Source organism: Phocoena phocoena, chromosome 13 (assembly GCF_963924675.1).
Source record: "Phocoena phocoena chromosome 13, mPhoPho1.1, whole genome shotgun sequence".
NCBI classification, from domain to species: domain Eukaryota; kingdom Metazoa; phylum Chordata; class Mammalia; order Artiodactyla; family Phocoenidae; genus Phocoena; species Phocoena phocoena.
In genome coordinates, this window is record NC_089231.1 from 72,789,181 (window position 1) to 72,801,881 (window position 12,701).

At 44.7% G+C, this 12,701-nt stretch overlaps 1 protein-coding gene across 1 annotated transcript in view; it reads left to right on the forward strand.

The window, feature by feature from the left end:
• ACACB (acetyl-CoA carboxylase beta) overlaps positions 1 to 12,701 on the forward strand; it is a 97,706-nt gene that overhangs the window by 65,236 nt on the left and 19,769 nt on the right. The window contains exons 31-36 of the mRNA XM_065889277.1: positions 3,223 to 3,279; positions 3,518 to 3,559; positions 5,250 to 5,465; positions 6,897 to 7,052; positions 7,926 to 8,129; positions 9,497 to 9,652. Of these exons, the coding sequence (XP_065745349.1) occupies positions 3,223 to 3,279; positions 3,518 to 3,559; positions 5,250 to 5,465; positions 6,897 to 7,052; positions 7,926 to 8,129; positions 9,497 to 9,652 (831 nt within the window). The remainder of the gene's footprint in view (positions 1 to 3,222; positions 3,280 to 3,517; positions 3,560 to 5,249; positions 5,466 to 6,896; positions 7,053 to 7,925; positions 8,130 to 9,496; positions 9,653 to 12,701) is intronic.

The following is a 12,701-nucleotide window of genomic DNA, read 5'->3' on the forward strand; positions in this document are numbered from 1 at the left end:
AGCTGTTCCATATGCTTAATGACCCCAGCTGCAGACAGATGTGGAGCAGCTTGGCAAATGTAGGTAGTAGAACTATGGGGCAGGTGCTGTGTGACCTCCAGCAGGTTACTTTATCTCTCTGATCCTTAAGTTTTCCCATCTGTAAAATGGGATACTTAAGCTCATAAATTAATCACATCTGCCAGGCACACTGTATAGCTGTTAGTTCTTTACCCTCCTGACTTGGTCTCAACTTTAAGAACACTTGGAAATTTTTGGCTGTCGCTTTTTAGTGTGTTTATCTGTACATGTGTTGTATCCCCCATGTTATTCTGGTGGGAGGGACACCTCTTACCTCCTCTGACTTGGCGTCCCTCAGAGGACCTGGCCTGGAGCTTCCTAGGCAGGAGGTGTTGGGTGAATAACGCACGGATGATGCCATGAAAGCTTAGGGACATTATTGTTAGTGAGGTACTTAGCCTTATGTGATTGATTAATCAACAGTGTAATGACGTACATTGTAGAAAATGTTGAAGGGGCAGACGGATCTGGAAAGCTTGCCCCACCATCCAGGGCAGTGACTGTGAGAATCCTGGTATATTTCCCTCTAGCCTGTTTCTTAACAGAGCTGATGTCCTTACTGGACTTTGAGCTTGGCATCCCATGGCTTAGATAAGGCAACGTTTGAGCTGTTGGCAGTTTGCCTGCCCCCTAACCAAATCAGACGATGCTCAAGGTACTTGGTGGTTCTTCCCCCGAGGGGGCAGTGGAGGGGTGTCAGAATCACCTGTGAACAGCCATGCTATAGGGGGCAACGTGGCTGTGTGTGGGAAGGAGACAGTTCTCTACATATTGACCCAGGAGGATATGCATGAACTAGAAAAGATTAAACGTATGCGTCTCTGTACAAATAAGTGTTTATATACAGCATACCAAAGAGAGGAAAGTTAGCAGAATATACACCTACCAGGAGAGTGGGAGACATTTTAATGTTACATATTTCTATATTATTTAAAAACTTTTGCACTAAGCAGATACATACGTACACATTCGCAGACACATACACACACCTGTACATTCACGCACACCTTTCATTGAGAACAGTAATCAGGCTCCCAGTAGAATCCTCTTCATTTTCCAATTTATCCTGTTTTCTTTGCAACCTGCATTCTGTTAAGTGCTTTTTGATTATGTCTCCTTACCTCTTTCTGAAATGGGCTAAGACTATTCATTTCTCCTAGTAAGTTTCCTTATCACATGGAGGAATTTAAAAATATCCTTGTTTTCTGGTCTTCTGGGTTTTTTTCCTTTCCCCAGAGAACTATACAGAATAGTATTTATTTCGTTTAGGGAGCAACTGAAAACAGTTTAGTACTTTCCTTGGGTAATTTTTGACTGAAGTCGAATATACACAGCAGTGCAGAAATCATTAATGTACAGCCTGATGAATTTGCACAGGGAATTCCCAAGTGTGACCAACATTCAGATCAAGAAATGAATGCTCTGGCCCCTTCTTTTTTTTTTTTTTTTTTTTTTTTTTTTCCCCTTCTTTTTTTTTTTTTTTTTTGCAGTATGCAGGCCTCTCACTGCTGTGGCCTCTCCCGTTGTGGAGCACAGGCTCCGGACGCGCAGGCCCAGCGGCCATGGCTCACGGGCCCAGCCGCTCCATGCCATGTGGGATCTTCCCGGACCGGGGCACGAACCCGTGTCCCCTGCATTGGCAGGCGGACTCTCAACCACTGAGCCACCAGGGAAGCCCCTCTGGCCCCTTCTTGAGCCTCTTCACATCACTACGTCTCCCCCGCCAGAGATAACCAGCCAGTATCCTGACTTCTAATAGTAGAGATTAGTTTTGTCTATTTTAGAGTTTTGTATAAACTAAAGCATATGGTTTGTACTTTTCTGGGTTGGGCTTTTTTATTCAGCTTGTCGTCTTTTTTTTTTAAATACAGCAGTGCCCCATCCCACCAATTTCACTAAAGAGTTCATGAAATGTTAAGATATATGTATGTATATATATGTAATATGTATGTATATATTAATAGCTTTACTGAATATAATTCACTTAGCACACCGTTCCCCCACTTAAAGTGTACAATTCAGTGCTTATCAGTACAGTAGTCCCCTTTCCTGCAGTTTTGTTTTCTACAGTCTCAGTTTCCCATAGTCCACTGCAGTCTTAGATGGAAAATTCCAGAAATTTTTAAGTTTAAGCAATTTGTAAGTTTTAAGTTGTGTGCCATCCTGCTCCGTCCTGCCCGGATGTGAATCATCCCTCTGTCCAAGCGTGGCCGCCCGTTAGTCACTTAGTGGTCAGCTCGGTTATCCCATCAACTGTCATGGTATTGCAGTACTCATGGTAAGTCACCCTTATCTTACTTAATTATGCCCCCAAAGCACAAGTGATGCTGGCAACTCGGACATGCCGAAGAGAAGCTGTCAAGTGCTTCCTTTAAATGAAAAGGTGAAAATTCTTGACTTAATAAGGAAGGGAAAAAAATGTATGCTGAGTTGCTGAGATCTGTGGTAAAACCAAGTCTTCTATCCATGAAATTGTGAAGGAGGAGAAAAGAAATGCGTGCTAGTTTTGCTGTCGCACCCTAAATTGCAAACATTATGGCCACAGTGAGTGATAAGTGCCTAGTTAAGACGGAAAAGGCATTACATTTGTACAGGAAGATATCTTGAGAGCCCACGTTCACATAACTTTTATTACAGTACATGGCTATAATTGTTCTATTTTGTTATAATTATTGTTAATCTCTTACTGTGCCTAATCTATAAATTAAACTTTATCATAAGTGTGTATATGTAGGAAAAAACATAGTATGTATAGGGTTTGGTACTATCCGTGGTTCCAGGCATCCACTGGGGATTTTGGAACGTATAGCTCATGGATAAGAAGGGACTGCTATGTATTCATAGAGCTGTGTAGCCATCATTATGTTTTAGAACATTTTCACCACTCCCACCAAAATACCCATTAGCAGTCACCCCATGTTCCCTCAACCCAAAACCCTTTCCCCTGCCCTAGGCAACCACTGATCTACTTTCTGTCTCTATGGATTGGCCTGTTCTGGGTGTTTCCTATAAATGGGATGAACGGCATTTCATCCACTATGAGGTCTTTGGGGACTGGCCTCTTTCACTCGGCATGCTTTCAAGGTTGATCCGGGTGGTAACATATATCATTCCTTTTTGTGGCCAAATATGATCCCAGTGTGTTTTTGGTTTTTAATGCAGAAAAACATCCTTGTGGAGTATGGACTCCGAAGAATTACGTTCCTGATTGCCCAAGAGGTCAGTCCGATTCTCAACACATCTGAGTTTTTCGCATTCTTCGAGACTTGGTGCCATTTGTTTGATGGTTACTCTGTAGATTGGGGTGGAAAAAAAGTCAGTCCCTAGAGAAGAGATGGCTTTCCAAATGATTCATTCTAGAAGTGGACTGGGTTAGGGTTAAAAATCACAAAACAGGTCTATAAATATTCAAATGAGTCTTGCTTGATTTGCCTTTCATATGGATTTCTTTTTGCAGAAAGAATTTCCCAAGTTTTTCACGTTCAGAGCAAGAGACGAGGTATGGTGAAGAGCAACAAACTGGTTCTCGCTTCCCTGGGATATTGGATATTCAGCAGGAATAGAGTTCTTAGTCCTTGTGGTGTCCCCGTATTCTAGAACATGCAACTTTTGTGTAGATTCCAGCCTTCCTCTGGGCTGGTATTTCCAGTGAGAGCCCTGTGTCGCTCTGTGGAGCTCACACCTCACGTTTCCCTCCCTTTCAGCCTTCACTACAGGTTTCTGTCTCACCTGGATACTTTTTGTACTTGCCGGTGTAACTGTAAGACGGTTCTCCCAACCTCTTTTTCTTTTTTTATTTTTAATATCTTTATTGGAGTATAATTGTTTACAATGTTATGTTAGTTTCTACTGTACAACAAAGTGAATCAGCCATACGTATACATATATCCCCATATGCCCTCCCTCTTGAGCCTGCCTCCCAGCATCCCTATCCCACCGCTCTAGGTGGTCACAGAGCACTGAGCTGATCTCCCTGCGCTATGCGGCTGCTTCCCACTAGCTATCTATTTTACATTTGGTAGTGTATATATGTCCGTGCCACTCTCTCACTCGTCCCAGCTTACCCTTCCCCCTCCCCGTGTCCTCACATCCATTCTCTACGTCTGCGTCTTTATTCCTGCCCTGCCACTATGTTCGTCAGTACTGTTTTTTTAGATTCCATATATATGCGTTAGCATATGGTATTTGTTTTTCTCTTTCTGACTTACTTCACTCTGTATGACAGACTCTAGGTCCATCCACCTCACTATAGATAACTCAATTTCTTTCCTTTTTATGGCTGAGTAATATTCCATTGCATATATGTGCCACACCGTCTTTATCCATTCATCTGTCAGTGGACATTTGGCCAACCTCTTTTTCTTATGTTCTTCCAGAACAGTGGTTGGCATACTATGGCTTGCAGGCCAGCCCCCTGTTTTTATAACCAAAGTTTGATTGGGACGGAGGCCACACCCATTAATCACTTACTGTCTCCTGTAGCTTTCTCGCTCCAGCAGCTGAATCGAGTACAGTTGGCCCTCCGTGTTCACGGATTCCACATTCGTGGATTCACCCAACCATGGATGGAATCTCCGCAGTTGGTTGTGTCCGCGGATGCAGAACCCGCGGATTCGGAAGGTGGACTGCGGTTGTGACCGACTGTATACTCCATCAGTCCTCTGGCCTTCTAGAACAGGCAGGCTTGTTCCCAGCACAAATCCAGTCTCCACTAAACAGTATTTTAATTTATCCAAAGCCTTACTTTCCTAGTTAAGACGCATCCTTTCTTCAGCTTCTTCATTTTCTCTTCAGTCTCCAGCACTGTCAGTCGCCTCCTTCTGAGGACCAATTTCCACAAGGAAACTAAGGCTTAGTGACTTCTTGAGAAATACTCTGTGTGGTGGCAGATAGAGAGCAGCCTGGTGGTGCCAGCAGGTGCTGGGGACTAGCTAGGCTCCCCTGGGGCCAAGAGGCTTATGCCAACACAAGGTTCCATGCTCGTGGCTCTCCTCTGGACCACCGCAAAATCCCAAATCTCTTGAGCTCCCAATTAGAGGACATCATGAATGCTTCGTTCCTGAGTTCTAAACCCGCAAACACCAGGGATCTGCAGGACAGGGCGTGGATCAAGCAGGCATGCAGCCCCAGTGTCCAACTCCACCTGCGTCTGTGTGTCCATCTGTTTTCTCTCTCTGGTCGGCCCACAGTTTGCAGAAGATCGCATTTACCGTCACTTGGAGCCGGCCCTGGCCTTCCAGCTGGAGCTCAGCCGGTTGCGTAACTTTGACATAACTGCTATGCCCTGCGCCAACCACAAGATGCATTTGTACCTGGGCGCTGCCAGAGTGAAAGAGGGCGCAGAGGTCACGGACCACAGGTTCTTCATCCGCGTCATCATCAGGCATTCGGACCTGATCACCAAGGTAGGATGTCCCGGGTGTTTCTTTCTCCCCCTGAGCTTGTCACTCACGTGCTGCCCTTGCCTTCGTTGAGTTCCTGCTCTGGGTCAGGCCCTGGACTGTACTCTGGGGATCTCAGGGTGCGCAGGGCACACACAGCCCTGCCCTTGTGACTGACACTCCAGTCTGGGGACGGAGTGGGAGGTGGAAAATGAAGTGGTCTGTTTTCATGGGGCATCATGTGGATTCTTCCTTCTGTCACAGAGATCTCTCTGCATGAGGAGAGAACTGGGAGGATAGAAAAGAAATATCCTGATTCGTTAAGGGGATTTTTTTGTACTTGCTCATTGCGTGAGTGACCGTGTCCCATTGTTTCTTGCATTTAGAAAAGGAATTCATGATTATATTGTGAAGATTGCGAAAAATACTGAAAATATTTTTAAAAATTAAGGAAAAGGACCAGAATCCTGCCATTCGGGGGTCAGCCCTGTTGGTGACCCTTTCTAGGCCTAATTCCATATATGTATTGGGATTGGGTTGTAGGTGTAATGTTACAGATAGGAGCTCAGGCTGGACAAATCATTTAAAGACTTTTTTTTTTTTTCACTGTAGACCTCTTTCCATGTTAATGAAGATGATTTCCTTCATGCAATTCCCTTGCATGGATGTATATCTTGTGTGTGTAATGTTTTTTAACACATCCCCTAGTGATGGATGTTAAGCTGGTCAGTATTTTGCTGCCTCTGTCACCTAGATATTTTAATAGCTTTTATGATTATCCAGGTACGGTAAGGCCGACAGATCAGGAGACAGTTATGATCGAAAAGATGGTTTATTTGTTATCACAGATTCCAAGAGGAGGGGGCATGCTGAGCCATGGGGGCCACATGGGGAAGCACCAGGGCTGCTCAGGAGGCAGAGGGAGGGGGGATACATGGACAGGAGCCTTTACTGTGGATTCCTCAGGAAGGAATGGGTGAGGCAGGGTGAGCAGGCTTGGGACTGGCTAGCTTGAGTAATTTCAGCAGGCTGTGAGCATAGGGACTGTCTCTAGTTGTCTGATACCTGGCCCTGGGGTGATTAGGGCCAGTGGATAGTGGCCTGGAGGGTGAGAGCCTGACAAGGAGGTCGTTGGGGTGCGGGGTCTGGATTGGTTGGTTTGCCTGAAACGCATGCTCATGGGTGAGTTGTTTACAAACTCTAGGAATTGGCTAACCCTGGGAGGGGCAGTCCCTCCAGGGTCAGCAAGGCCCAGCTGTCAAAGCATCAGAATACAGAAAATAACAAGAGGTGCTGAATACACGAGACAGCCTTGGACATCCCGTTACCTCTGGAGGCAGGGCTCTGCTGTCTGACCTGGCACGCCTTCTGGAGGAGGGGGATGCTCTCCTTTCCCTTTGACTCTCTGGGCCCTGCGCCCCTGGCCTAGCGGCTGCCCCTCTCCGCCTTTGACAGGAAGCCTCCTTCGAGTACCTGCAGAACGAAGGCGAGCGGCTGCTTCTGGAGGCCATGGACGAGCTGGAGGTGGCGTTCAACAACACCAGCGTGCGCACCGACTGCAACCACATCTTCCTCAACTTCGTGCCCACCGTCATCATGGACCCCTCTAAGGTCTCACCTCTGGGGGTGGGGCTCTCACCAGGCTCCAGGTTCACCTTCACTGGGACCTTCCTGCTTCAGGGCATCGTCTCCTGGTGCTCGAGACCTGAGCTCCAGGATGCGTATGTGCATGTCTGAGCCTCACTTGCTGCAGGTGGAGAACAAACCTTCCATCGATTAATTGTAGAGCCGTTTTTCAGCCACCACCCTTAGGACTGTCCCTAAGGATGTTCCCCCTCCGTGGGCACGCTTCACGTTTCGGAAGACACAGATGCCCAAAATGTCCTTTACAAAACAAAATTTTGTCCTCTCCCTAGCTCCAGGCTCTGTTGGGGGCTGCATGTGGGTGGGGGAAGGGGGGTGAGAACCTGAGGTCTGTGGCTCAGCCATTCTCCATTGGCTGGTTCTTCACGAGCAGGCGGAGTCTGTGGTGGTGATTCTGGATGAAAGAAGTTCTAGGCCATCAGCTTGGCATGTGTGGGGTGCAGAGGCCCATGCTGATTCCCCAGCTCCACCAGTTCACATAGTTCCTTGAAGAAGAAAATGCATAGGCTTGGGATGCGTGATGGAGAGAAAGACAGGGTAACATAGGGGCACTAGCTCTTACCAGCCTCAGTTTCCACATCTGTCAGTGAGGGACAAAAATACCAGCCTCTCTGAGTAATTATGGGGACGGAGTGAGATAATGAGCTTAAATGCGTAGCGTGATACCTTTGCTTATTATCAGCTTAGAGTTAATGGATACACGCTACGTATTGCTCTGCTATATACATGCAGTGCGTTTTGCATTCAGTATATCTCATCTTTCTGTTATAATCAGAGCTAGAACTATTACGAGTGTGCACGGAATGGGTCCTGAAATTGAATTGCTGTGGTATACTGCAGATTGAGGAGTCAGTGCGGTCCATGGTGATGCGCTACGGCAGCCGGTTGTGGAAACTCCGCGTGCTCCAGGCTGAGGTCAAGATCAACATCCGCCAGACCACCACCGACCGCGCCGTTCCCATCCGCCTGTTCATCACCAACGAGTCAGGCTACTACCTGGACATCAGCCTCTACAAAGAAGTGACAGACCCCAGATCTGGAAACGTAAGGCCGGGCTGGCTCACAGAGGTCAAGTCAAAGTGGAGGCAGGCTGCCCAGAGAGCAAGATGTAGATTAAAATGGCACTTGGAAGCTTTGCTGTGTCAGACTGGGGCTGCTCCTCTGAGTTTTATGATAAACGTGTTAGCTTCTGAATCCCAGTTGTTCATTCCTCTGGGAAGGAGAACGAATCCAAAGTTTAATCCAGTCTAGAACCATGTTTGGGATAAGATGTGGAGTATTACGGCTGATTATAATACAGTTCCCAAGTTAGTTCAGTTAGGGAAATGGTATTTTCCCCAGCCGTGTTTTGGAATAGACTTTTGTAAAATGAATCAAGTTTCCTATTGACTACTATATATACGTGTAGTAGATTACATGTATGTGTATATAATCGTTTTATTTTGAAACACTTAAAGACTCTCAAAAAGTTGCAAAAATAGCACAGAGGAGAAAATTTAGGACAGAGAATACTCATGTACCCTTCACCCAGCTTTCCCCAATGATAGCATCCTTTTTAACCAGAGACATTGTCAAGACAGGAAGTTGACACTGGTCCACTTCCTGTCTTGACAAGTCTATTAACTCAACTGCAAACCTTATTTGGGTTTCACCAATTTTTACATGCACTCTGGTTTGTTTGGTGTGTGTGTGTGTGTGTGTGTGTGTGTGTGTGTTAATAGTATGATAATTATAGCTTTGGAGCTGTGTCTCCACATCTGTTTCCCACAGTGGCAGAGAAGAGATTACTCTCCCGGGCACTCACTTTGTTATGTGATACGTGCTATGCTTCCCCTCATTATATTTTTTATTGAAATATAGTTGATTTACAATGTTGTGTTAATTTCTGCTATACAGCAGAGTGATTCAGTTATACATATATATACACACATTATTTTTTTAATATTCTATTTCATTATGGTTTATCACAGAATACTGAATATAGTTCCCTGTGCTGTACACTAGGACCTTGTTGTTTATCCATTCTATATATAATAGCTTGCACCTACTAACCCCAAACTCCCAGTCCGTCCCTCTCCCACACACCCTCCCCCTTCACAACCACCAGTCTATTCTCTATGTCTGTGGGTCTGTTTCTGTTTCATAAAAGTTCCTTTGTGTCATGTTAGATTCCGCATATAAGTGATGTCATATGGTATTTGTCTTTCTCTTTCTGACTTTCTTCGCTTAGTATGATAATCTCTAGGTCCATCCATGTTGCTGCAAATGACATTATTTCATTCTTTGTTCTGGCTGAGTAGTATTCCCTCATTGCATTTTCACTGAGGACTGGGAAGAAATAAATTGGGCAGGAGTGTGGTTCTCTGAGACTTGCCCTCCTCACTCTCTGTTTTTCTTTCTTTCTGGTCCAGATCATGTTTCACTCCTTCGGCAACAAACAAGGGCCCCAGCACGGGATGCTGATCAATACTCCCTACGTCACCAAGGATCTGCTCCAGGCTAAGCGATTCCAGGCCCAGTCCCTGGGTACCACCTATGTGTATGACTTCCCGGAAATGTTCAGGCAGGCAAGTCCTGAGGCTGAGACTCAGCACTGCCCAGGGTCCCCTTAGGGACTCCACTGGCATCCACACCCCCATCCTTAGTTACTCTTTTTTTTTTTTTTGGCCACACTGTGCGGCTTGTGGGATCTTAGTTCCCTGACCAGGGATTGAACCTGGGCCCACGGCAGTGAAAGCACCGAGTCTCAACCACCAGGGCACCAGGGAATTCCCCTTAGTTACTCTTCTGAAGACCCCACTCTAAAGAACACAGTATTCGTGAAGGAAAAGAAGCTAATTTTTTTTTTTTTTTTTCGGTACGTGGGCCTCTCGCTGTTGTGGCCTCTCCCATTGCGGAGCACAGGCTCCGGACGCGCAGGCTTAGCGGTCATGGCTCACGGGCCCAGCCGCTCCGCATCATGTGGGGTCCTCCCGGACCGGGGCACGAACCTGTGTCCCCTGCATCGGCAGGTGGACTCTCAACCACTGTGCCACCAGGGAAGCCCAAGAAGCTAATATTGAGAATGACTTCATAGTATATTTTTCTAAAACAAACCTAATTTCATCCCAGTGATAAAAAGGAATATAATATAGAAACTTTGGAAGGTAAAGGAGAGTGGAAAGAAGGAAAAAGTGACTCCTTGTTCCACGTACTGAAGACAAATTGTTTACCACTTCCTTCTGGTCTTTCTAATGCTTATATTAAGTGCTGGCTACATGCCAGGAACCATTCTAAGGGTAGATAGACCATGAGGAAGAGGATGGGGTCACTGCCTTTGAGGACTTTTTGGTTTACTTAAAAAAATAATGTTTTATGTTTTTATGATTATTAAATATTCACTGGATACAGAAAAATAGGAATAAGCAAATAAAATTTCACTCATAGGTAATCACTTGTCTACCATTGAGGACTGCAATACCATTTTAGTGTATTTCCTTCAAGTATGCTTTCTATGCCTTTATTGTTTTTACGTAGAAGGGCCTTTCAAGGAGACTGAGCACGCTGGCATTGGTGATATGGGTGCCTGTGTACATCTTCTCCATTGCCTTGTGAATGACGTTCATGAAACTGAGATCGTGGACTTCTACTGTCCACAGGAAATCATCAGTGTACTTTAGGCATAGGAGATGCAGGATAGTAGGAAAAGCTGCTGTTTAGGGTCAGTAAGGCCTGGGCCTGAGTTCCAAATCTGTCCTTTGCTTCCTGTGTGTCCCTGGGCAAGTTCCTTCACCTCTCTGGGCCTCACTTTCCTCCTCTGTAAAATGAGGCTAATAATATTACCTACTTCCCCAGGTTGTGGTAAGAAATATATGTAAAGTATTCAGTAGATACTTAATAAATGGAAACATATAATTAAGAATGTCATTGTCTGTATCCTTTTGCCTCAGAAGTCACAGGCCATAAGAATAAGAAACAGACAAATCAGGAATAAATCCATCCACTTTCCTTTAGATAAAGAAACAGAGTATGGTGGACAACCCATAAATTTGAAAACAGATGAAAATTTCTGAGAAAAATATATCTTATCAAAACTGACTCAAGAAGAAATAGAAAATGTAAATAGATTATAAGCATTAATGAAATTGAATTAATAGTTCAAAAACATCCATCTACTAAAATTGGGCCCAGACAGGGACTTCCCTGGTGGCACAGTGGTTAAGAATCCGCCTGCCAATGCAGGGAACACGGGTTCGAGTCCTGGTCCGGGAAGATCTCACGTGCCGCGGAGCAGCTAAGCCTGTGCGCCACAACTACTGAGCCTGTGCTCTAGAGCCCTCAAGCCACAACTACCGAAGCCTGCGTGCCTAGAGCCCGTGCTCTGCAACGAGAGAAGCCACAGCAATGAGAAGCCTGTGCACAGCAACAAAGAGTAGACCCCGCTCGCTGCAACTAGAGAAAGCCCGCGCGCAATGAAGACCCAAAGCAGCCATAAATAAATAAATAAATAAATTTGAAAAAAAGCATTAATGAAATTGAATTCGTAGGTCAGAAACACCCATCTACTAAAATTGGCCCTAGACAGTTTTACAACAATTGTTGTCACACCTTCAAGGGACAGATAATTCCCTTTGTATACAAACTGTTTAGAGAATAGAAAAAACAAAGGGAATGCTTCTTAACTCATTTTATCAGGTTATTATTACTTTAATATTAATCCAAGATAAGAACATTAGGAGAAAGGAAGTTTATTGTCTCATTTATGAACACGGACACAAATCATAATTAAAATATTAGCAAATGAAACCCAGTAATGATTTTTTTTTTTTAATTTAGACTAAGTAGTATTTATCTTGTGACAGCTTGTATGGTATTAGGAAGTCTATAGTTTACCACGTTAATAGATTAAGAACAAACTTAAATTTCTCAATAGGTGCAAAAATGTATTTGAAAAGATAATATCTATTTATAATAAAAGCTTTTAATAAACTAGGACTAGAAGGGGATTTTTTAAAAAAATTTATTTCTGGCTGCATCAGGTCTTCTTCGCTGCATGCGGGCATTCTCTAGTTGCAGCAAGCAGGGGCTACTCTTCGTTGTGGTGTGCAGACTTCTCCTTGCGGTGGCTTCTCTTGTTGCGGAGCATGGGTTGTAGGCACATGGGCTTCAGTAGTTGTGGCACGCAGGCTCAGTAGTTGTGGCTTGCGGGCTGTAGAGCACAACCTCAGTAGTTATGACGCATAGGCGTAGTTGCTCCGCAGCATGTGGGATCTTCCCGGACCAGGGCTCAAACCCGTGTCCCCAGCATTGGCAGGGGGATTCTTAACCACTGTGCCACCAGGGAAGCCTCGAATTTGTTTATTTTGATAAAAGACATCCACCTAAAATTAATAGCAGCTAATGGTGAAATGTTAGAAGTATTCGCTTTAAAGATAGGTACAGATAGAAATATCCATTAACACCCCTTCTATTCAACTTTTTTTACTAGAGTTCTTGGCCAATGCAAAAATATGAGAAAAAGAAATAAAAGGTATAAAGACTAGAAAGAAGGAAGCAAAGTTACGTTTTTCATAGATGATATAAACGCCTATACAAGAATTCCAAGAGAATTTATGGAACCAATTAGATAATACAGCA